This window comes from Schistocerca gregaria, chromosome 4 (genome assembly GCF_023897955.1).
Source record: "Schistocerca gregaria isolate iqSchGreg1 chromosome 4, iqSchGreg1.2, whole genome shotgun sequence".
In the NCBI taxonomy this organism is placed as follows: Eukaryota; Metazoa; Arthropoda; class Insecta; order Orthoptera; family Acrididae; genus Schistocerca; species Schistocerca gregaria.
In genome coordinates, this window is record NC_064923.1 from 752,211,094 (window position 1) to 752,237,136 (window position 26,043).

Below are 26,043 nucleotides of genomic sequence, written 5' to 3' on the forward strand. Positions count from 1 at the left end.
TGTTCTTTCCAGAGATCTTTTATATTCCCTGGATCTTCAATAATGGTACCATCCTCTGTTTCCATCTTTACTGGTACTTCAGAAGCCTTCCTTTTATTTTTCATCATTTTATAGAACATTTTCTTATTGCTCTTCCATCTTCTTCAAGTTTTTTTTTTTTTGTAAACTCTCCCCATGCCTTTTTCTTTGCTGTTTCCACTATTTCTTTGCACTTCTTCTTTTTCTCTATATATCTTTTATGGTCTTCGTCATTTTGAGTTTTCCAACACTTTCTCCATGCTCCATTTTTTCTTCTAACAGCTCGGATTGTGGTATCATCCGACCACCTTGTCTGTCTTATTTTTTCCTTTCCAGATGTTCTGCCACATACTTTTTGTGCTGCTTTGACTAAAGGGTCTTTGAATAAACTCCATTCTTTTTCTACATCACAGAAAACTTCTTTTGGAAATTTTTGTGTGATTAATTCTCTGTACTTCTCAGCACATTCACTCTCCTTCAGTTTCCAATCCCGTATCCTCATCACTTTCTTCTGTTTTCTATTTTTCACACACTGATTCATTTTCCATTGTCCCACCAATAATCTATGGTGTCCATCTGCACTCACACTTGGAATTACATTCAAATTTGTTACTTTATCTCCCCACTCCCTATCTACTAGAATATAATCAATTACACTCTTGGTTCTTCCATACCAACTGTATCTGGTGATAACATGATTTTCTCTCTTCATAAATCAGCTGTTTGCTATTTTCATTCCATTCCTCTGGCACAAATCCAGGAGTATTTCCCCTTCTTCATTTCTGCCTCCATGTCCAAAACATCCCAATACTTGCTCAAATCCCTCTGTCTTTTCATACCTGTGCATTAAAATCTCCCATCACTATATTAGCACACTCTATATGGTTTTGTAACACATTTTCAAAGTCCATCTTCTCTTCTTCGCTACATTCCACTTGAGGTGCGTAAATCTGGATTACTTTTAGTGTTTCGTTTTGGAATCTCAGGTTTAAGATTATGATCCTGTCTGATATATATCTCACATTTTCAATACAGCTTTGTACATTCTTATTCACCATCACTGACACACCATTTCTTCCAAACCTGTTATTCTCACTCCAGTACAGTTTTCCTCCTCCTCTCAAATTCTTCTCACCTTATAATATTGGCACCCTTAATATATTAACCCTCAACGGAAAAATGGAAGAAATGACAGATGTACTAACAGAGAGAGTCAGATATTTTGGGATTAAGCAATAAAGGTGCGTAATTTTAAAATTAAATCCTTAAATTATACTGTTTCCTGAAACACATGCGCTACAAAGTCTGTATCCTCACCTTTCCTATATTTACCTTTCAACTGTGTTCTCTTTTTCTTGTGATAAACTATCAGCTATTATGGAAAAAAAGGGGAGGATAGCAATAGAGTCATCACTGTTATCCAAGCATAAGGAATGAATAATTTTTGCCCACTTTCCCACTGTCACCACTTCAGTTATACAAAAGCAAAGCTTTTCTAAGAATAGGTGGAACGAACAAAACTATGAATTAGCATTATCTTGATACAATAATGTAAATAAAATACATAAAAAACCTTGCCTTTTGATACTAAATCTGTGCCATTATTGAGATGATCATTTGGAAATCACGAGCTACAGCCTCCAGCACCACTGGGAAATTATTCCCTTATAATTATGCTTCCCTACCTGTAGAAAGAAATTGGTGATTTCAAATAATAATTATTGCTGCAACAACGCAAATTATTATTTGTGGCACTAAATAGAACTATGCAGCCAAGAAATTATGAAAAATATTCTTAACCTGTATACAACACAATTATGTATCACTATTGACAGAATTCCAGTGCTCTTACCCGTTTTCAGTTCTCTGTATGAAATGCTGTTCTTTATCATTGTTCATACAAGAAAAATTGAGTACTTACATCCATTAGCATTCATTCATTGGTTTGAGAACCATGCTCATTATTGTTAATGTCTGACTTTAGTACATGATTAGTCAACAGCTTAATTACTGATATCAATTATAAAAGTAGTGAACTCAAAACCCATTCAAACAGCTGTTTATCAATTATTATTCTATGCGAAATCACTGGTTAAACTTGTACTGATGACTACGTCTACAATCAGCATTGATATTATTGGCTACAAGCAACCCTAGATGACAATGCTTCCTACTTAACAGTGAGATTGACGAATGTTGCTCTAAACATCCCCTGTACAAATGTCATAATTACAGTTATAATTTTAACTATGCTTCATTATCCCAGGAAAAGCATCAAAACATAAATTGTGATTCTTTTCAGAGGTGCATGAGTTACTTAGAGGACTTAACAATATTCTGAAGAGTGGTATTGCTGTGTATGTTGCGGTGTTAGAGATAAGATTTTCATACAGGAGAAAAATAGTGAAACAATAATTCTGGCAAACATTGTAACTCAATGCGACCATTTTTGGACTTACAATGTTAATACTTGGAACTGTCAGAATATTATTAATTACGTATTATGTCTCTTTATACTATAACTTACTTTGATACTCTCACTTAATAACTACTGCTATCATATGTAAAAGCAATGCCGTATGTCAGTTGATATTACCATGTACTTTGCGTTGATATTAATCCCTGGACCAAACAAAAATTCATAGCATCTTTCTTAACATATTCCACCTGAGTTTGTTAAGCATTTGTGTAATGCTCTCATCATGACTAAATAAGCCCATGAGGCATACCACAGATATTCTATGATTTTTCTCAAATCATTCTGCTCAGTCTGCTTGAAAGTGTCTCAGATGGTGAACAGTAATCAAGAATTTCCAAATGAAAGGTTTTATATAATGTCCTTCACTGGGAAGTTATTATTCCTATGGGTATCAGCTGGGTACTTATTTATTTTTTTAATTTTTTTTTAATTGCTAGATTTATATGGGCCAAGATAGACACGAAGCCCACACCTACTACAGTAGCACAAGTTTATATGCCAACTAGCTCTGCAGATGACAGAGAAACTGATGAAATGTATGATGAGATAAAAGGAATTCTCAGATAGTGAAGGGAGACGAAAATTTAACAGTCATGAGTGACTGGAATTTGATAGTAGGAAAAGGGAGAGAAGGAAACATAGTAGGTGAATATGGACTTTGGGTGAGAAAAGAAAGAGGAAGCTGTCTGGTAGAATTTTGCACAGAGCATAACTTAATCATAGCTAACACTTGGTTCAAGAATCGTCAAAGAAGAATGTATACATGGGAGAATCCTGGAGATACTAGAAGGTATCAGATAGATTATATAATGGTAAGACAGAGATTTAGGAACCAGGTTTTAAATTGTAAGATATTTCCAGGGGCAGATGTGGACTCTGACCACAATCTATTGGTTATGACCTGTAGATTAAAACTGAAGAAACTGCAAAAAGGAGGTAACTTAAGGAGATGGGACCTGGATAAACTGAAAGAACCAGAGGTTGTTCAGTGTTTCAGGGAGAGAATAAGGGACCAACTGACAGGAATGGGGGGAAAGAAATACAGTAGAAGAAGAATGGGTAGCTTTGAGGGATGAAGTAGTGAAGGCAGCAGAAGATCAACTAGGTAAAAAGACGAGGGCTAGTAGAAATCTTTGGTTAGCAGAATAAATATTGAATTTAATTGATGAAAGGAGAAAATATAAAAATACAGTAAATGAAGCAGGAAAAAGGAATACAAATGTCTCAAAAATGAGATCGACAGGAAGTGCAAAATGGCTAAGCAGGGATGGCTAGAAGACAAATGTAAGGATGTAGAGGCTTATCTCACTAGGGGTAAGATAGGTACTTCCTACAGGAAAATTAAAGAGACCTTTGGAGAAAAGAGAACCACTTGTATGAATATCAAGAGCTCAGATGGAAACCCAGTTCTAAGCAAAGAAGGGAAAGCAGAAAGGTGGAAGGAGTATATAGAGGGTCTATACAAGGACAATATTATGGAAATGGAAGAGGATGTAGATGAAGATGGGAGATATGATACTGTGTGAAGAGTTTGACAGAGCATTGAAATACCTGAGTTAAAACAAGGTCCCAGGAGTAGACAACATTCCATTAGAACCACTAACAGCTTTGGGAGAGCCAGTCCTGACAAAACTCTACCATCTGGTGAGCAAGATGTATGAGACAGGCGAAACACCCTCAGACTTCAAGAAGAATATAATAATTCCAATCCCAAAGAAAGCAGGTGTTGACAGATGTGAAAATTACCGAACTATCAGTTTAATAAGTCACGGCTGCAATATATTAACGCGAATTCTTTACAGACGGATGGAAAAACTAGTAGAAGCTGACCACGGGGAAGATCAGTTTGGATTCCGTAGAAATGTTGGAACACGTGAGGCAATACTGACCCTGCGACTTATCTTAGAAGCTAAATTAAGAAAAGGCAAACCTACATTTCTAGCATTTGTAGACTTGGAGAAAGCTTTTGATAATGCTGACTAGAATATTCTCTTTCAAATTCTAAAGGTGGCAGTGGTAAAATACAGGGAGTGAAAGGCTATTTAAAATTTGTACAGAAACCAGATGGCAGTTCTAAGAGTGGAGGGACATGAAAGGGAAGCAGTTGTTGGGAAGGGAGTGAGACAGGGTTGTAGCCTCTCCCCGATGTTATTCAACCTGTATATTGAGCAAGCAGTAAAGGAAACAAAAGAAAAATTCGGAGTAGGTATCAAAATCCATGGAGAAGAAATAAAAACTTTGAGGTTCCCTGATAACATTGTAATTCTGTCAGAAACAGCAAAGGACCTGGAAGAGCAGCTGAACGGAATGGACAGTGTCTTGAAAGGAGGATATGAGATGAACATCAACAAAAGCAAAATGAGGATAATGGAATGTAGTCGAATTAAGTCGGATGATGCAGAGGGGATTAGATTAGGAAATGAGATACTTGAAGTAGTAAAGGAATTTTGCTATTTGGGGAACAAAATAACTGATGATGGTCGAAGTAGAGAGGATATAAAATGTAGACTGGCAAGGGCAAGGAAAGCGTTTCTGAAGAACAGAAATTTGTTAACATCTGATTTAAGTGTCAGGAAGTCGTTTCTGAGTGTGTTCGTATGGAGGGTAGCCACGTATGGAAGTGAAACATGGACGATAAATAGTTTAGACAAGAAGAGAATAGAAGCTTTCAAAATGTGGTGCTACAGAAGAATGCAGAAGATTAGATAGGTAGAGCACATAACTAATGAGGAGGTATTGAATAGAATTGGGGAGAAGAGGAGTTTGTGGAACAACTTGGCTAGAAGAAGGGATCGGTTGGTAGGACATGTTCTGAGGCGTCAAGGGATCATCAATTTAGTATTGGAGGGCAGCATGGAGGGTAAAAATCATAGAGGGAGACCAAAAGATAAATACACTAAGCAGATTCAGAAGAATGTAGGTTGCAGATGGTGCTGGGAGATGATGAAGCTTGCACAGGATAGAGTAGCATGGAGAGCTGCATCAAACCAGTCTCAGGACTGAAGACCACCACCACCACCACCACCACCACCACCACCACCACAACAACAACAACAACAACAACAAACATGGGCATTCTACTTCAAATCACTTGATATAGTATGGGTACTTGACATTTCCAAGTGTCTGAAATAATGTGATTTATCGATATAGTCTTTTGTTTTAATGTTTGTAGTTCATAAATTTAAAATTCAGTGTCAGCTGCCAGTCTTAGCACCATACATTAATTGTCTTCAAATCTTCTAGTATTTCAAACAAGTATTTTATGAATGTGACTCTCTTTATAAAACTACATCTCAGGGCAAGAACCTCAGTCAACTAAAAACAATATCTGCAAGGTTGTTTATCTATCATACACATAATTCCTTGAGGTAAGCCTGATAAATACTTTCATGTAGTATTCTTTCACAAATATTAAGTTTTAGCCTAAGTTTACTGTTTTCCAGTGTTAGTTACTCATGAATAAAACTCATTTTGTTTTATTGTGAGTATTGAGAAGTTTGAGGTTACGATGTAAGTAAATGGCATCAGCATGCGATCCATAAAATCCAGTCCACTCTATGAATCTGGTATGTTTTATGAAAGTATGGGTACACACGATTGAGAACTATTAAATGCAAACATTAATATCTTTCATTTGTTGTCAATATTAAACTTGTTGGTCTTATCTGATGATTAAACTGAGACTAATAGTGGGAGATGAATCTGGATTTGCCACTCAAGAGTATTTAAATAAAAAAAAATTGTTAGATTACTCTGTACTTATTGCAAAATGCTATAACCTATTCAGATTCACCCTATAGTGCACAATTACATTAAACACAAAATACATAACAAAAATGTCACCTGTAGAATTGTAACATAGCTCCTGTGATTGCCATACCTCCAGGGACCTGGAAAGACATTCTGCCAAACACATTTTGTTTCTCACCAGTGTCCGGATGGAATGCACTGTCATACAATTTTTTTGCATATATGATTTGCTCTTGATTTGTTCCTGGAGGTTCCTTACCAACCCTGGATAGAAATAAAATAATTGTATTAAATCATGCAATATATTTGACAGAAAGGCAGTACTACTAAAAAGCACAAACTAAGAATCTGAAATATCACTAGAGAACAGTTCCAACTGTGGGATACTCTTACCTGTAGAGTTCTATTAATTTCTTGGCATCATCTAAAGCTGTATCAGAAGCAGTGCATGTTCTTGGATCTGTCACCCAAAAAAAGTGTTTCAGTCTCCCAAGGAAAGTTGATTGGTCCCAAAGAGGACTATCCACATCTATGCGTTCATGTAACATATCTGCAAGTAAAGCCTCCCTTTCTCAGTGTGCCACATTCATACGTAAGTTCACATATTATAATTATTATACTACAGTGAACTTTATATTTAATAGTGAAGATAAGTAGTATTCTCAGTAGAAGTATCTCTACACCACAGACCTTTAATGTATATAATCAATAACTAAAAAGTAATAACAATGGATATGATATTGTGTTTGAGTGCATGTGTAACATTTGTAGGCTTCATAAAAAATCACTTTTCAACAGTGTCTGAAGTAAAGTATGACATTATTAACATACATGATAGCAGCAAGAATCTTATCATTTACTGTGTAATATCAAATCACTACACACTTCACAACAAGATATAGAATCAATTATACTGGGGAAGTCCTAGGAAACTAAGAAATTGGGAGGGGGGAATTAAGAGAAGGTTTATCTGACTATGATTACTGTACAATACACAGTCAGTTACTTATAAACAAAACATGGCATTTTACACATAAATGCAGGATCAGATATCTGGGACATCAATTATTGTTACATCTTGAATGTCACTGTATAATTTTGATATCAGTAGTTGCAGTTGTAAGAAGTCCCCCCATACTCTGGTACAGATTGGCGCCACACAAGAGAAATAAAGAAACTAATGTATTGTAATTGCCTTTGATTGTAGCACCATACGCAATCATTAACCTGGCTCCAGGGAGGTAGAGTCCTCTTCCCTATTCCTCCACTGGGGTAATTCCTGTCTGGTGCATCCACGTCATGGGGGTGGGCATCCTACACTTCAGAAGGCTGAAGTGATAGGATGGCTGAGTTCAGGCAGGGACCCAAGCCCGTGGGGTATAACATGGACCCATGCCCACGGTTACAGGTTAAGGGGAGTCACACCATCCAAAATGACAAAATTAGACATTTTTACTTTTATGCAAATTATGAAAATATGGATTTTTATGCTTAATTTGGTGTTGGTTTTATTGAAATATTCGATTATTTACTATTTTAAATAAATATTTGAAAATAATCATGCAATGACATTTCCAAGAATTTTGTTTTCCGTCATTCCACATATTGGCATTTTTCTCTGGAGCTATATAGTCTAGAAGACTGTGGTTTCTTTTGTTTTGTAGAGTACTGTCCGTTTCATAAGTTGCCTACACTGGTGGTTCTTCGCAGTAAACTCTTTGAACTGTACATTTGTTTGTGTTTGTCAACAACAGTTATCCACTAGCTGTGTTTTAGTTTCTTTGTTTCCTGTGATAGTTTTCGTCATGACTAAACCAATAGGAGTGTTTAAAAAAATACAAAACAAAGGTAACAGATACTACAGATCAAATATAACAGCAGTAAAAAGAGTGGTTAGCACTGAAGGGTGTGATAATTTGGTTGTAAATAGTGACAGTCCTTCTACTCCTCTGAGTGCTCCCATGAAAAAACTGCTGGGTAATGATGTAAAATACAACACAGCTTCAGACAGTGAAACAAACTGCAATATTATTATCAATCTCCATATACTATATGTGGAGGGGAAATTGAAATTACTGAAAAGCTATCTCAGTGCAATGGTCTGGTGTGCACTTTACAAATAATGTGTTTGAACTGTAAATGCGAAAATACTTTCAAGACTTTAGAAGTAAGTGTAAAGAATGGACTTTTTGATACTAATCTAAGATACTTCTATGGACTTAGATGCATAAAATTTTGACACTAATCTAAGATACTTCTATGGACTTAGATGCATAGGAAAAGGCCATTATGCTGGTAATGTTCTTTGTGGCTTGCTGCACCTGCCTAGTCCCCTTACAAAATCTATAAAATACAACTCCATAGTAGGAAGTAGTGTCAAGGCATGTGCTATGGAGCCAATGACTACAGTAGCAGAGCAGGCTGTAGCAGAAAATGGTAGTTCTGACATAGCAATATCATTCGACGGATCCTAGCACAAAAGAGGTTTCCAGTCAAAGAATTCATGTGCATCTATTATCAGCGTCAACAATGGGAAAGTGTTGGATGTTGATGTGTTGACCATGTACTGTCAGGGTTGTAGGCAAGCAGGCCAGAGTACTGAAAAGCAAACTGAGCATGAAATGAATTGTCAGAGAAACTATGAAGGAACTAGTGGAGGGATGGAGGTTGCTTCTGCAGTGAAAATGTTCCAACGTTCCCAGCATGACCGTGCTGTTTGCTACATGAGTTTTCTTGGGGATGGAGACTTACGATCATATAAGGCAGTGGTGGAGAGCAAACCCTATGGTGATTTGTCAATTACAAAACTAGAGTACATTAATCATGTGCAAAAGAGGATGGGAACGAGACTACGTAGACTCAAACAGTAGTTGGGAAGTATTTGTTATCTGATGGTCTAAGTATAAGATGTCGACTGACTGATAAACAAATTGATCAGATTACACAATATTATGGTATGGCTATTAGAAGTAACAGAGATAATTTAAATGGTATGAAGAGAGCTGTTGGGGCAATTTATTTCCACACGCTCTCTACAGATGTCGAAATAATACACAACCTGTTTTCCACTGAATGGTGTAAATACTTGAAGGCAAAAGAGGAGGGTAAAGTAGACACTTTATCGCACAAAATTACTATACCACAAAATTACTATACCAAATGCTGTTATGCTTGCCATGAAACCTGTGTTTCAGGATCTTGCCCAACCAGAGCTGTTGAAGAAATGTCTCAAGGGCAAAACACAAAATGTGAATGAATCATTTAACAATGTTGTATGGTCAAGGACACCAAAAAATGTTTTTGTTGGAAGGTCAGTCTTTGAACTTGGTGTTTTGGATGCTGTTCTTACTTTTAATGATGGCTATTCTGGAAGACTACACATTTTGGAATATCTTGGCATTCATAAAGGTTACAACACCACTAAAAGTGGGATTGACTTGGACCAACTGTGAATCATGAAGGCAGAGATTGCAACAAACAATATGTCAAAAGAAGCCAGATCCAAGAGGAGTGCAGCACTGGGTAAGGAAGATGAAGGAGGAGATCAGGACTACCATCCAGGAGGATTCTAACATATTTTTTATGTATCAGTTGGCTGTGTATTAATTTTTTTTCTTTAAATACAATTTCCTCAACATGACATTTTTCAGTATAAAAAGCTCTTTTTTCTCAGAAACTTCTGAATCTACATCAATGAATTATTTACCACATAACATAGATGGTACAATGATGTTGTAGCTCTACTTTAGTAGTATTTACTGAAATAGCTAAAATTCAAGAAATTAAAATTGGTAAAATTTACACCAAAATGTTATATGTTTAGGAAAAAAATCATAACTTTTTCTCCAGTTGTTATTTTGAAGTGATTGTAGGACAATACAGTCACAAAACATGGGAGAACACATGATAAAAACACCACATCTATATACTCAACACTTCCTGAGAAAACGGGGCATTTATACAGCCAATTTAACATTGTCAAGACAGGGCAGTACGACTCCCCTTAAGACCTTAAAGGCAGCAACGGTGGAGAAGAAAGATTTCAGAACAGCGAAGCTGGCAGATGGGGCAACCCTCCATTCTGGGGATTAAATGAGAAGGGAACCACTGCCTTGTGCAGGAGGAGAAACTCCAAAGGCTAAGGTAGACAACCCCAATAGAAAATCCTTTGTTGCATTAGGCCTAACAAGCCAGTAGGAAAGTCTTCATATACTGCTTTCAAAACACAGATGAGCTTCGGAATGAACCACTCGGGGTTTGACTCTACTGCTTCTTCAAGTACTGGTGCAAATGATGGGAGGTCTGATGATATTCATCAGTACAAGAAGATGAAACCAAATGGACTAAAAAACAACCTAAATATTGGCACCGTTAATATTTTAACCCCGAATGGAAAAAATTGAAGAAATAACAGATGTACTAACAAAGATAAAGTTAAATACCTTGGGATTAAGCGAAATGAAGTGGAAGGAAAAAGGTGAGAATAATTTGAGAGCAGGAGGAAAACTGTACTGGAGTGGGAATAACAGGTTTGGAAGAAATGGTGTGGCAGTGATGGTGAATAAGAATGCACAAAGCTGTATTGAAAGTGTGAGATATACGTTAGACACGATCATATTACATCTGAGACTCCACAAATAACACTAAAGTTATCCAGATTTATGCACCTCAAGTGGGATGTAGCAAAAAAGAGAAGATGGACTTTGAAAATGAGTTAGAGAACCATACAGAGGTGCTAATATAGTGATGGGAGATTTTAATGCACAGGTATGCAAAGAAAGAGGATTTGACCAACTATTGGGATGTTTTAGATATGGAGGCAGAGATGAAGAAGGGGCAAGACTCCTGGATTTGTGCCAGAGAAATTGAATGAAAATAGCAAATAGGTGGTTTATGAAGTGAGAAAGTCATGTTATCACCGAATATAGTTGGTATGGAAGAACCAAGAGTGTAATTGATTATATTCTAGTAGACAGGGAATGGGGAGAGAAAGTAATGAACGTGAAGATAATTCCAAGTGTGAGTGCAGATGGAGGCCATAGATTACTGGTGGGACTATGGAAAATAAATCAGTGTGTGAAAAATGGAAAACAGGAGAAAGTGATGAGGATATGGGATTGGAAACTGAAAGAGAGTGAAAATGCTGAAAAGTATAGAGAATTAATCACACAAAAATGTCCAAAAGAAGTAGATGTAGAAAAAGAATAGAGTTTATTCAAAGACCCTTTAGTCGAAGCAGCACAAAAAGTATGTGGCAGAACATCTGGAAAGGAAAAGTAAGATAGTCAAGCTGATGGGATGATACCACAATCCAAGCAGTTAGAAGACATATAGAGGAAAAGAAGAAGTGCAAAGAAATAGTGGAAACAGCAAAGAAAAAGGCATGGGGAGAGTTTACAAAAAAAAACTTGAAGAAGATGTGAAGAGCACTAAGAAAATGTTCTATAAAATGATGAAAAACAAAATGAAGGCTTCTGAAGTACCAGTAAAGATGGAAACAGAGGACTGAAGATCCAGGGAATACAAAAGATCTCTGGAGAGAACATTTTAAGAAGCTGTTAAACGCTGAGGAGCAGGTACATGAGGAAACAACAAATAATGGAGAAATTGAGATAAGTTGGGAAGCAGAATTAGGAAAAATTACACAGGAAGAAATGGAAATAGCTGTGAAGAAGATGAATGGGGGGAAAGCCCCATAATAAGAGCAGTGGTTCCAGTGGGAATGCAGTGGCTGTATGGGACGTTTGCAAGACAGCAACCATCTGTACGAGCAGTTCGACGACGTTTGCAGCAGCATGCACTATCAGCTCTGAGACCATGGCTGCGGTTACCCTTGACACTGCATCACAAAAACGAGCGCCTGTGATGGTGTACTCAACGACGAACCTGGGTGCGCAAATGGCAAAACATCATTTTTTCGGAGGAATCCAGGTTCTGTTTACAGCATCGTGATGGTCGCATCCATGTTTGGCGACATCGCGGTGAGCGCACATTGGAAGCGTGTATTCGTCATTGCCATAGTGGCGTATTACCCGGCGTGAGGGTATGGGGTGCCATTGGTTACACATCTAGGTTGCCTCTTGTTCGCATTGATGGCACTTTGAACAGTTGACATTATATTTCAAATATCTTACGACCGGTGGCTCTACCCTTCATTCGATCCCTGCGAAACCCTACATTTCAGCAGGATAATGCATGACCACATGTTGCAGGGCCTCTCTGGATACAGAAAATGTTCGACTGCTACCCTGGTCAGCACATTCTCCAGATCTCTCACCAATTAGAAACGTCTGGTCAATGGTGGCCGAGCAACTGGCTCGTCACAATACGCCAGTCACTACTCTTGATGAACTGTGGTACTGTGCTGAAGTTGCATGGGCAGCTGTACCCGTACACGCCATCCAAGCTATGTTTGACTCAATGCCCAGGAGTATCAAGGCCGTTATTACAGCCAGAGTGGTTGTTCTAGGTACTGATTTCTCGGGCTGTATGCACCCAAATTGGGTGAAAATGTAATCACATGTCAGTTCTAGTATAATATATTTGCTCAATGAATACCCATTTATCACCTGCATTTCTTCTTGGTGTAGCAATGTTAATGCCCAGTAGTGTAGTTCCACAGTAATTACCAACTTTGCAAGTGTCAAAAAGATACTATTGTCACTAGCCTTTATATGAAAATTTTGTAAATTAGAATAATAATAATCCTAAATGTAAATTAAAATTTCTAACATTATCTGGATACATTATTTTCTTTAGGAAATATAGGATGTGGATGCTGAATTAAAAAGCAAGCCAAACCTTTGAAACTGGTTGGTTGTCTACAAATTTGATTTTCACAAACACCTATTCTTCTCAAAATTTCGTCTATGTTCTTTGAGCCTTTTTGGTTCTCAGTACCACAATTATCTGCACTAAGAACTCAAGCCTTCTCCTCGTTCCGGTTGTGGTCTTCGCTCTGAAAACTGTTCGATGCAGCTGATACTTGATCCTGTGCGAGTCTCTCCACTTCTAAATAACTACTACACCCAACAGCTTTATGAATCTACTTACTGTATTCATCTCTTGGTGTTCCCTCCAAAATTTTTGCCACTACACTTCCCTCCAGCACTAAACTGACAATCCCTCGATGTCTTCAGTTCAGCTACATTTGTAATTGAAGCACTAAATACATCTTTCAGATAATACCACAGAAGTCATACGGATTAAGATCAGGTGATCAGGACAGACAGGCTGCAGGGAAATGACGGCTGATAATTCTAGCATTTCCAAAACGCCTCTGCAACAGCTGCTTCATTGGCGGTGGGATGTGTAGAGGAGTGTCGTCTCGCATAAAAATGATCCTACTAACATATCCGTGTTATCAAAGGGTTGGTGTTTACCATTGACAGTACAGGTAACAGGACACACAGGACTAATTTCCTCGAAAAAATACAGTCCTACAGTAAACGATGCCATCACCCTGCACTGCAACACACAGTCACTTTTGCAGAATGAACTGGTACAGGTACATGTACACACTGATTTTCTGTTACCAATATTCTGCAATTCTGTATGTTGACATGTCTTTGGAGATGAAAATTGGCTTTGTCTGTCCACAGAATGTTTCACGGGTACTCACTGTTCACTTCCGTGCAAACAGGAAATTCCAGAGCGAATGTTTGCCTTGTTGGCATGTCACCAGGAACCAACTCCTGAACACGGGCAACTTTGTATGTGTGACAATGCAGAATGATTCGTAAGATTTTGTGCACAGTGTTCACAGGTGTGTTCAACATTTGTGCAGTGCAATTCCCCGTGCACTTTGTGCATCCGGACCACCACTCGACCCCTCCTGCAGTACTGTCGCTACATCTTCGACAGACGTCACGTAAGCCCCTTTACTGCCTCGGCCACATTGCGCACCAAATTTTGTAATCATTTTTTCCAGACCCTTAGCACACATCGGACCGATGCCTTCTTGCATGGCTACTGGTGCAAAATCACCTTTCTTGTAAAAGTGCGTTACCAGCAGTGAGCAATCCTTAATGGAGACAGTCGTGTTGGGCATCTAGGATGCAAAATGTGGAACAGCTGTGTGCCACATGTCTGCTGGTGAGCATACTCTAACAGTTAAAGTGCCATCTATTGGTCAAATTTTTATTAATTCTTTTTTCTCTCTTTCTGTAGAATTTTGAAACTCAAACTTTAACTATGGTCACCTTGTACTACTTTTACTGTCTAATTTCAACATCTAACCCCCTCAGCATCATCATTTAATTCAACTACATTTCATTACCAATGTTTTTCTTTTGTTGATGTCCATCCTACATCCTCCTTTTAGAGAAGTCTGTTCCATTTAATAGCTTTTTCAAATTTTTTTTCTACATCTGACAAAAGTACAAAGTAATTGACAAACCTCAAAGTTTCTATTTCTTCTTCTTCTCCAAATTGTTCTTGGGTTTCTTTCACTCTTGCTCAATGTACAGATTAAATAACATTGGGGATAGGCTACAACCTGACTCCATGCCTTCTCGGCCATTTCTTCCCTTTTATTTCCTTCAATTGTTATAACTGCCATTTGGTTTCTGTACAACATGTAAATAACCTCTTGCTTCCTTCAGAATTTCAAAGAGTGTATTCCATAAAACATTACCAATAGCTGCCTCTAAGTTGACAAATGCTATAAACATAAGTTTGCCTTTACTTAACACATTCTCCAAGAGAAATGAAGGGTCTGTGTTGCCTCGTATGTTCCTATGTTTCTCTGGAGCCTAAACTGACCTTTCTTGAGGTTGGCTTCTGCCAGTTTCTTCATTCTTCTACAAATAATTCACATTAGTATTTTGCAACACCGACTTATTAACCTAACAATTGGCAATATTCACCTCGGCTGTCTTTGGAACTGGAATTATTACATTTTTCTTGAAGTTGGAGTGTATTTTCCCAGTCTCATATAACTTGCACACCAGGTACAACAGTTTTCTAATGGCTAATTTTCCAAAGGATATTAGTAGTGCTATTGGAATGTCATCTACTCTAAGAACCTTGTTTCAGCTTAGGTCTTTCAGTGCTATGTCAAATTATTCTCGCAGTTTCATATTCCGCAAATCATCTCCATCTACTTCATAGTCCCTTTCTATAATTTTATCTTCAAATTCATTTCCCTTGTATAGCTGCTCTATACACCCCTCCCACCTTTCAGCTTCCCATTCTTTGCTGATGACTTGTTTTCCATCAAAGCTGTTGATATTTATACAGCTGCTTGCCTTTTCTCCAAAGGCCTCTTTAATTTTCCTGTAGGCAGTATCTATTTTTCCTCTGGTGAAATATGTTTCTAGGTCCTTGCATTTTCCACTGGCCACTTCCACTTAGCCATTTTTCACTTCCTGTCAATCTCATTTTTAGACATTTCTATTTCCTTTCACCTTCTTACTTACTGCATTTTTATATTTTGTCCTTCCATCAGTTAAATTCAGTACTCCTGTATTATCCAAGGATTTCTACTAGGCCTCGCCATTTTACCTATTTGATCCTCTACTGCCTTCACTATTTCATCTAATTAAAATACTCATTCATCTTCTGCTGTATTCCTTTCCCCTGTTATTGTGCCTAAAGCTCCCTCTGAAACCCTCAAAAACCTCTTTTTCTTTCAACTTACTGAGGTGCTATTTCATACCTTCCTTCGGTTTCTCTAGTTTTTATGTACAATTCATAACCAACAAATTGTGGGCAGTGTCCACATGTACCCCTGGAAAAGTCTTACAATTTCAAATCTCTCTCTTACTATTAAATAATGTATATGTGAGGACAATGAAATCATTCAAAAAATTCACTGCAGCTGCAGACCCTATCACAATCAAGATTATATTACACAGAGTGAGTCAAAAAAGACTTGACAACTTTGGAATTATACATAAATTGATTGAGACAACTTACAGAATCGGTAGATGTGTAATTTTGAAGCAAATAACCTCATGTTTGATTCACATAGTACATCAGTACCTCCATTCCGCCACCAGGAGCGTCATTGTAGTGCACAGTTAAAATGGTTATTTTTACAATTGCACAGTGTCTGCTTGTGTCTGTGTATGTGCGGATGGATATGTGTGTGTGTGCGAGTGTACACCTGTCCTTTTTTTCCCCTAGGGGAAGTCTTTCCGCTCCCGGGATTGGAATGACTCCTTACCCTCTCCCTTAAAACCCACATCCTTTCGTCTTTCCCTCTCCTTCCTGAAGAAGCAACCATCGGTTGCGAAAGCTAGTAATTCTGTGTGTGTGTTTTGTTCATGTGCCTGTCTGCCGGCGCTTTCCCGCTTGGTAAGTATTGGAATCTTTGTTTTTAATATCTGAATAATTTGTTGTATTTCACCATATATTCATTCACTTTATTCATCTGCGGTGTTATCTGGCATATAAACTTGTATTACTGAAATGGACATTCATTTTATGTCAATCTTGACTACGATAATGCATCCACTACGCTGCTCACAGCAGCTTACCAGCATTTCTATTTTCTTATTCATTATTAAATCTAGTTCTGCATTACCCTTATTTGATCACATACATTAAGCAGTTTTGCTTTTACAAGGCAAATACTACTGGCATGAGAGATGAAAAATCACAGTTACTTTGAATCTGTCATTGGGGAAGGTATAGTATTCTGGGAAAGTTCAAATGGCATGTCTCGAATACTGAAGCTGCAGAAGAGAACTGACAGTTACATGTGTAGTACACAGCAAAAATACTCTTGTCACCCCTTTGTCTTGGAAACTACAAATCCTAACTGTTCCCTCCCTAGGCATTCATGAAATTATAATCTCGTTTTGTAGAGGGCAAAAATTATTTGACAAGAATCATTTTAGCTAAACACGTAACACAGGAAACAATGAACTTATCTAGTATCACTGACATAGCAGTTAAAAAAATGTATATTATGTATATTTTGTTTCAGTAGTTAAGTATAGCATAATTTTCTGGAGGTATGGGAAAACTAATCTGCTCAAAGCCTTTCGACTATGAAAAAAGATCATTCAAGCAATGGTGGAGCGAAAAAGAATCAACATTGCAAACCTCTATTTGAAAAACAGGATCTGATGTCCATTCCAAGCATGTATATATATGAGATTCTCATTTTCACAAAGAGAAATCAAAACTTTTTGAGGACAACTGCTTCCTGCATTAGTATGAGACTAGATGTAGGGCGAGTTACATGCTACCTACTCACAGACTCAAACTATCTAAAATAACTCCACACTATTTGGGCACGAAATTTGTAGACAAAATCTATAAGAGTGATCCAGATCTAAGAAAATGTTGAAGGAGATCTAGAAAAATATTTTCAAAGTAAATGTCACTACAGTGTAGAAGATCTCTTGAATGATCATGTAATGTAGTATCTCTCTAAAAAGTAGCACCAAATATATTATAACCATAGACTTAAAAAAAATGATAACCATGTAATACATATGTATCTTCACCCTAGATTAGTTCATTAGTCTGTATCAAACAACAGAAAATCCAGGCTGGAATGTAACAAACAACAGTATGGTTTCAGTTGTCTGAGACTGCAGTTGTTTGTTTGTGTGTGTGTGTCGTTGACGAACGCCAACGGCCAAAAGCTTTAATTGTGAGAGTCTTTTTGTTATGCCTATCTGCAACTCAGCATCTCCACTTATTAGTCTGCATGTTAGTCTTAAAGCCAATAAGTCACCTATGATTGTATGAGGCATGTTACGTGGTAATAATAAAAAATGATCTGAAGAGTTTTATGCTTCCCACACACCAGCTATAGTTATGTGCACAGACCCAGCAGTATAAGGGCATGAAAATATATACTTGAATTAATAGGCAAAAATGTAATATGAAGCTACATTCATGATCATAAATTAAGGATAATGCTGATACATGGTGAAACAATGCTATGGTGGGTGGTTTGCGGGTTTAAATCACCTCAGGGTATGACCATGCGGTGCATCTGACCTGCAATCGTCGCATGGTGGCGTTGGCAGCAGTCCACATACGAGTAAGTGTGCAGATGTTTTCAGATGTGCTAATAGTGACTGTGTGTTGCAAATGGCTCAAAGAACACATATTGACGACATTATGAGGGGTAGAATACTAGGGCAACTGGAGGCTGGTCAAACACAGCAGGTCGTAGCATGGGCCCTCCGTGTGCCACAAAGTGTGGTCTCAAGATTACGGCAATGATTCCAGCAGACAGGAAACGTGTCCAGGCACTACAGTACGGGATGTCCACAGTCTATAACACCACAAGAAGACCGATATCTCATCATCAGTGCCCACTGACGGCCATGGAGTACTGCAGGTAGCCTTGATCGGGACCTTACCGCAGCCACTGGAACAGTTGTCTCCAGACACACAGTCTACAAACGACTGCATTGACATGGTTTATTCACCTGGAGACCTGCAAGGTGCATTCCACTGATCCCTGGTCACAGGAGAGCCTGTAAAGCCTGGTGTCAAGAACACAGTACATCATCAGTGGAACAGTGGTCCCAGGTTATGTTCACAGACGAGTCCAGGTATAGTCTGCACAGTGATTCTCGCCGGGTTTTCATCTGGCATGAACCAGAAACCAGACACCAGCCCTTAATGTCCTTGAAAGGGACCTGTATGGAGGTCGTTGTTTGATGGTATGGGGTGGGATTATGATTGGTGCACGTACACCCCTGCATATCTTTGACAGAGGAACCGTAACAGCTGAGGTGTATCGTGACGTCATTTTGCACCAGTATGTCCACCTTTTCAGGGGTGCAGTGGGTCCCACCTTCCTCCTGATGGGTGATAACACATGGCCCCACTGAGCTGCCACCGTGGAGGAGTACCTTGAAACAGAAGATATCAGGTGGATGAGTGGCCTGCCTGTTCTCCAGACCTAAACCCCATTGAGCATGCCTGGGATGTTCTCGGTCGATGTATTGCTGCACGTCTTCAGACCCCTAGGACAGTTCAGGAGCTCCGACAGATACTGGTGCAAGAATAGGAGGCTATACCCCAGCAGCTGCTCGACCACCTGATCCAGAGTATGCCAACCCGTTGTGCGGCCTGTGTATGTGTGCACGGTGATCGTATCCCACATTGATGTTGGGGTACATACGCAGGAAACAATGACGTTTTGTAGCACATGTGTTCTGGATGGATTTCTCAACTTATCACCAATACCGTGGACATACAGATCTGTGACGTGTGTGTTCCCTATGTTATTAGCACCAGTTTTGTGTTCAAAATGGCTCTGAACACTATGGGACTCAACTGCTGAGGTTATTAGTCCCCTAGAACTTAGAACTAGTTAAACCTAACTTACCTAAGGACAACACACACACATCCATGCCCGAGGCAGGATTCGAACCTGCGACCATAGCGGTCTCAGACTGCAGCGCCTAGAACCGCATGGCCACTTCGGCTGGCCCAGTTTTGTGTAGTGCCACATCGTGTGACACCACATTCTGCAATTATCCTTAATTTATAAGTGTGAGTGTAGTATATCTTGGTGAGTAGATTTTTTATCTACTAAATTACCCTATATTTTCACTTAATATGAAGCCAGACACTTTTAAAATAAGGCTGCAGCAGAATCTATGGGAGAAATGTTACTATTCAGCAGAAGAATTTAAATTCATGGAAAATAACAACTCTGAATTATTAATGTTACTATTATTATCAGGATACCATTTAGGCATCAACTGTTTTATGTTTAATACGAAGATTTATTACAGATTTTTAATCAAATTCTTTAGATTATGAACGTTATGAGACTAATAAATCTCATTTCATTCAGCTTAATGACACCAAAAGTGAATACAATAAAATGAAGGATGAAATATTCATCCACATCAATCTCTAGCCTCGGCGTACCATTGCAAAGTACACGGTAGAGGGCACTTCCCATTGTTCCATGTATTAGAATAGAAGTGAGATTGTGCGGCAGACTTTTCCCATGATCATGGAAATAGGAACACTGCTAGTGTTAGGAAGAAGAAGAAGAAAGTACTGCTGTAGGGTAGCAGTTGTGTCAGCCTTTGGTTACAGGAGAGGTCAGGATCACACTGTCACGTCATCAGCTCTTTGCAGCCAAGTGCCGTGCTAAATTAGGTGAAAGTGCCTAAGGGCCTTTGCAAAAGGATTTAACTAAAGATTTTCAAATAATAATAGTGTGTGGAGCAGGGAACAGCTCATTAAAGGGCAGGGAATACGACATAGGTGGTGATCTGAAAAAAGGTAATCTCTTTAACTGGCAACACAAATGTCCTCATGGTCAAGTTATGTGGGTGGTCTCACTTTGGCAGTGCCGTATGTTAAGTTAATGCAGAGCTAGAAATGGCACTGAGGGCTGCTGACTGGGCATGTGTTGCACTGGTGCTGGTTGGGACTACTGGGAGATAGGATTTCACTAGCCACAGTTTGAACCTCAATAGAGCTGGAATGGTAAAGCTTGTAGAGGTAATTAATAAGACTGGGGATGGGGCAACATGTGCTCAAACTTCTGTTGTCTTGTGCAGAAGAACTAGGTTTTTTTTTGGAATAACTACTCCTGCCTAAAAAGTGTCTCGACAAGTTTAGAGGTTTTTGCAAGATAGAATGTGCCACACTCACCAGTAACAGGAAATAAATCTATTAAAAATGAAGTACTTGAGGCTGAATTAGTCTTAGACCGGAATAATGGTATGTATTAGAGAGCATTGGTGTAAAGATACTGGAATATAACTTACAGTGCCCCTGTCATATGAAAGGGCACTGTAGAACTACGGTAAAAATGTCAGGCACTGACCTGACAATGCTTGAAATCCCCAAAATGTTAATCATTTTGTGCTAGTGGCAATGTGGACACATTTTTCAATAAATTAACCGAATCCCTGGACAGAATCTCAGCCCTCAAAACTAACAAAATATCATATGCAGATGTCAACCCAAACACAAGTGTAAAAGATGTAATCACTAATATTATGATTACTTTTGGCATGGCACAAGCAGACGATATTACTATGATGGTAACAAAAAATTCAGTATCAGTCTAAGACCATGTACTTGCATATATTGGCAGGGAAAATTGCCCCCCCCCCCCCCCCCTCCACACACACACACACACACACACACACACACACACACACACACACACACACACACACACACACACACACACACACACACACACACACATATCAGTGGCCTGAAAGGAGGCACAAGATAGACATGCAGGAGCCAGAGGCAGCAGATGCACAGGATAGGAATGCGAGAGCACATGGGCATCAGAGCTGGTGAGTCCGTGCAGGACACTGTGACAATGCCATGGAGGCATGGATGGGGAGGAAGTATCAGGGCAGGGGAAGGGGTGTCTGTTGGGTAAAGGTGTGAATGCAGTGCGTTAGTGGAGGTCGAGGCCAGAAGGATTCCAGGGGTGATGGGTGTGCTGCAAAGATTTGTCCAAAAGGTCGCAAAGTTTTTATTACTTTTTGTGTGCCTGTTTCTACTATTTGGTGAGTGTTTTCCTTTACTCCTAAATTATTTATATTGTGCTAGAACTTTCCATTCCATTTTACTTTTGACACATTTCCAAAAGTGGTCACTTAAGCACCTGCCATTGAAAATTCACCTCTGTTCTTTATAAAAAAAACCACTCTGCTAATCCTGAGTTCCTAATTATTAAAACATATTAAAAACAAAGATTCCAAGACTTACCAAACGGGAAAGTGCCGGTAGATAGGCACAATAAATAAAACACACAAACACACACACAGAATTTCGAGCTTTCGCAACCGGCGGCTGCTTCGTCAGGAAAGAGGGAAGGAAAAGGAAAGATGAAAGGATGTGGGTTTTAAGGGAGAGCGTAAGGAGTCATTCCAATCCCGGGAGCGGAAAGACTTACCTTAGGGGGGAAAAAGGATAGGTATATACTCGCGCGCGCGCACACACACACACACACACACACACACACACACACACACACACACACACATCCATCCATACATACATACACAGACACAAGCAGACATATTTAAAGGCCCATGTGGAAGTTTCTTTCTATTTTATTTACATCATCATTAATTATTAAAACAGTTACATATAGACACTGAGGAAACCACAGATTCCTTAAAAAAATGTGTAATGGCAAAATAATGTACAGTGAGAAGCCAAAACATTATGACTGCTGCCCACCATGACATTGGATACTGCCCGGTGGCTTTGCAGGCATGTAACGCAATAACAAAACTATGTAAGCAGACCAGACACAGATGAGGGATCATCCTAGTGAAGGTATGGGCTGAAAAGGGGGGAATCCATTGAGATAAATGACTTTGACAAATGGCAGAGCCTGTAAACGCGTATCTCGGAAACAGTGAAGCTTGTTGAATGCTACTGTTGTGAGCATTTATGGAATGATGTAGGACTGTAAAACTACCACTAGGTGCTAAATGGTTGGAGTCCACAACTCATCACAGAATGTGGACTTCGTAGTCTTGTCTACTTGGTAAACTAGGATACATGCTGACCTGTGGCATCTCTGCCAAAAGAGCACAATGCTGGTGCACGCACAAATGTTTCAGAGCACACCATTCATCGTACATTGTTGAACATGGAACTCCACAGCAGACCACCCCTACGTGTTCATATATTGACCCACCAACACCATCGTTTATGATTACAATGGGCCAGGGATGATCAGGATTTGACTGGCGATCAATGTCAGCTCTTCAGATGATAGACATTTTTGCAACACTTGGTCGATGGCCGTCTCCACAAACGCCATCATCAAGGTGAATGGCAGCTCGAAACCTGCAGCATGCCTCAAATGTGGGCTGGTGGGAGCAGTGTTACGGAATGGGAGACATTTTCCTGCACTTGTATGCAATCTATGGTTATAATTGAAGACAGCTGCAAACTACCTGCTGTCCTTCATGCCTGATGTCTTCCCCAAGGGCGATGTCGTCTTTCAGCAGTGCAACTGTCCACAACTTGGAGCCAGAACCATATTACAGTGTTTGGAGGAACATTATCATGAACACGCCTCGATTCTTGGCAAACAGATCTGCCTGATGTAAATCTTATACGGCCCATTTGAGTTGCTATCAGGCGCCATCACCACATATGCAAATCAGCGGCCCATTATGTACACAACTTGTGTGACCTGTGTGCAGACATCTAATGCCTGACACATGGATCAGTGCTGTATTTTGTTCCAAAGATGGACAAACAAGCTATTAAGCGGGTGGTCATAATGTTTTGGCTCATCAGTGTATGATGCAGAGAACAAAAATAAAGTAATATGAGATGTCAAAATAGAAACCAGAAAGGGCACACATAAGTGACTATTTTGCAACTAATGCAAAGAAGCTGCAAAAAATGTAGCGCCCACAACGATTCCACAATATACCTCACAAAACAGCGAGAAATCAGGAAAACAGAAGGGCTCGATGAGGTGCCAAACTCTTTTTCTGAAGACGTGTATGAACAGCATAAAATATTTCTTGTTGAGAAATGTTTTGAATGTGTCAACCTGCAGAAACACGAGGTCCTTATTTGCAGTTGATGAAAATGCAATTAGTCTAGTATGGAGATTGGGTAAAAGTGGATCTACTTGGTTTTTTTGTTATTTATGTGCAATAGATGTTCATAAGATGCATCAAAATACTCATCTGACGCTTGTCCATTAACTAATAGAGGTATTCTGAATTTATTGTGCAGTTTTAGATTTTGCAATGGTAAGTGTGTTGTATATTGGAAAGTGCATAGAAAGTGGTGCGAATGTGGTCATCAGGCTATGCTACAGATTCACGTGTAACCACAAACTTTATTTTACTTCTACATTCATTGCCTTTGCGAACTCAATTGACAACCATATTATCACTTTCCAACCTAACCTAGCCCTTCGACTATGCTAACGATCCATACCAAACACGATTAAAAATAAATGTGTCAGATTTTGGGTTGTTGTTGGGTTAATCATAAATGCAACAAATCTACAAAGGAGATTGCTTCTTGTGTGTCCCATTTTAGAATATTGCTAAACTGTGCGGGATCCATATGGAATGATACTAACAGGGGGTACTGAAAATATACGCAGCATGAGCTGTGTTGGTCTTTTTGACCAACTGGAGAGAGTCACAAAAATATTGAAAAAACTGCCTCAAGAAACTAAGAATATATTATAGTCCTCTATGTACTTCTTCCTTAGGGACCATGTTTAGACTAATTAAAGTGCACACATGAAACACAGACCACCTCTTACATATTACAGTAATAGAAATTGTTCTGCAGAACAGAACTAGTTTTCTTTCAAGGAGAAAATTTCTTAGTTTATCAAATTCTACTTCGCTGTCTTTCAGACATTTTGTATCACAATGTAAGCGATCCAAAAGTTTTGTTGCAGCATGTGCACCCCCTTTTGGGCTCAACACATCCTTTATGTGGAGTAATGAATCTCATTTTTCTGTCTGGTATTGTAATTATGTATCTCATTGATCCTTTTGAACTGTAATGGATTATTTACAACAAACTTCTTGGGGCAATAAATATACTGTGAAGCAGTAGTTAGAGTGCCCAACTCCCACTCCTTAAACAGATGTCTACAAGATGTTCGTGGGTGAGCACCACATATTATTCTTACAGCACGTTTCTCCGCAACGAAGATTTTCTTTCTTAAGGATGAATTACCACAGAACATTATTCCATACGACATTACTGAATGAAAATATGCAAAATGTCAATTTACTGATTTCTCTCTCCCCAAGATTTGCACTGATTCTAAGTGCAAATATGGCTGAACTAAGTTGATTTAGGAGCTCCAAAATGTGGTTTTTTTCTGATTTAAATTCTCGTCAATATGGGTCCATATGAATACTTCAAGTTTCATCCTATTTATTATTTCCTTACAATGCATTACACTTATCATTGGTGTAGTACCCCTAGATGTGCAGAAATGAACAGTTGCGCATTCTGAAAATGGAGGCCGATACCATTTGCAGAAAACCAGCCAACAATACTTTTACAAACTTTGTTTACCATTTCTTCTGTTTCTGTATGTATACTTGGATTGTTTACAAAACTAGAGTCATCCACAAAAACAACTAATTTTGCTTGTTGTATACTAGACTGAAGATGGTTTACGTATGTGAGGAACAGTACTGGACCTAAGACTGAATCTTGGGGAATCCCATACGTGATTTCTCATGTCAGACTTACATCCCTGGTCTATATTGCTTCAATTACTGAGTAGAACTTTCTGTATTCTTTTGGTGAGATATGACATTAGCTATTGGTAGGCTATACCATCAAATCCCATAAAACATCAATTTATCTAGAAATATACTGTGATTCACAAAGTCAAATGCCTTAAACAAGTTGCAGAAAACACCAACCGACGCAATTTTATTATTTAAGGCTTGTAAAATCTGGTGAGTGAACAGTAGATCTACCCTTCTGAAACCCAACATATGGTTTGCCACAGGTACTATAATTGCTAAGGTGAGATGCTATTCTACATATCACCTACCAAAAATTTTTGGAAAATGATGTCAGCAGTGAAATAGGTTGGTAGTAATTGACATCTCTCTTATCGCCTTTCTTGAAGAGAAGTTTAACAATGGCATATTTCAGTTCCTATGAAAAATACCTTGAGTTAGTGATTCATCATATATTTCATAGAAACAAGTTTTTAGTACTCTATTGAAAACACCATCAAAACCGGATGAGATTTTATTTTTGAAAGCATGTGTAATTTTCATAATTTCAGAAGATGAAGTTGGTGATACATTTATTTGACTGAATTTTCTGCTCTGATTTTGCTCTTGAACTGT

At 38.7% G+C, this 26,043-nt stretch overlaps 1 protein-coding gene across 5 annotated transcripts in view; it reads right to left on the reverse strand.

Moving 5' to 3' along the window:
- The window catches only part of LOC126365936 (sideroflexin-2), a 139,958-nt gene that overhangs the window by 107,878 nt on the left and 6,037 nt on the right, over positions 1-26,043 (reverse strand). For 4 of the 5 annotated variants that reach the window (XM_050008711.1, XM_050008709.1, XM_050008710.1 and 1 more), the window contains exons 2-3: positions 6,644-6,800; positions 6,344-6,514 (exon numbers count right to left, since the gene is read on the reverse strand). In XM_050008711.1, coding sequence (XP_049864668.1) covers positions 6,344-6,514; positions 6,644-6,798 — 326 coding nt within the window. In that variant the 5' untranslated portion in view covers positions 6,799-6,800. Of the gene's footprint in view, positions 1-6,343; positions 6,515-6,643; positions 6,801-25,739; positions 25,847-26,043 lie in introns of all 5 variants that reach the window. The other variant, XM_050008708.1, reaches the window with a different exon arrangement.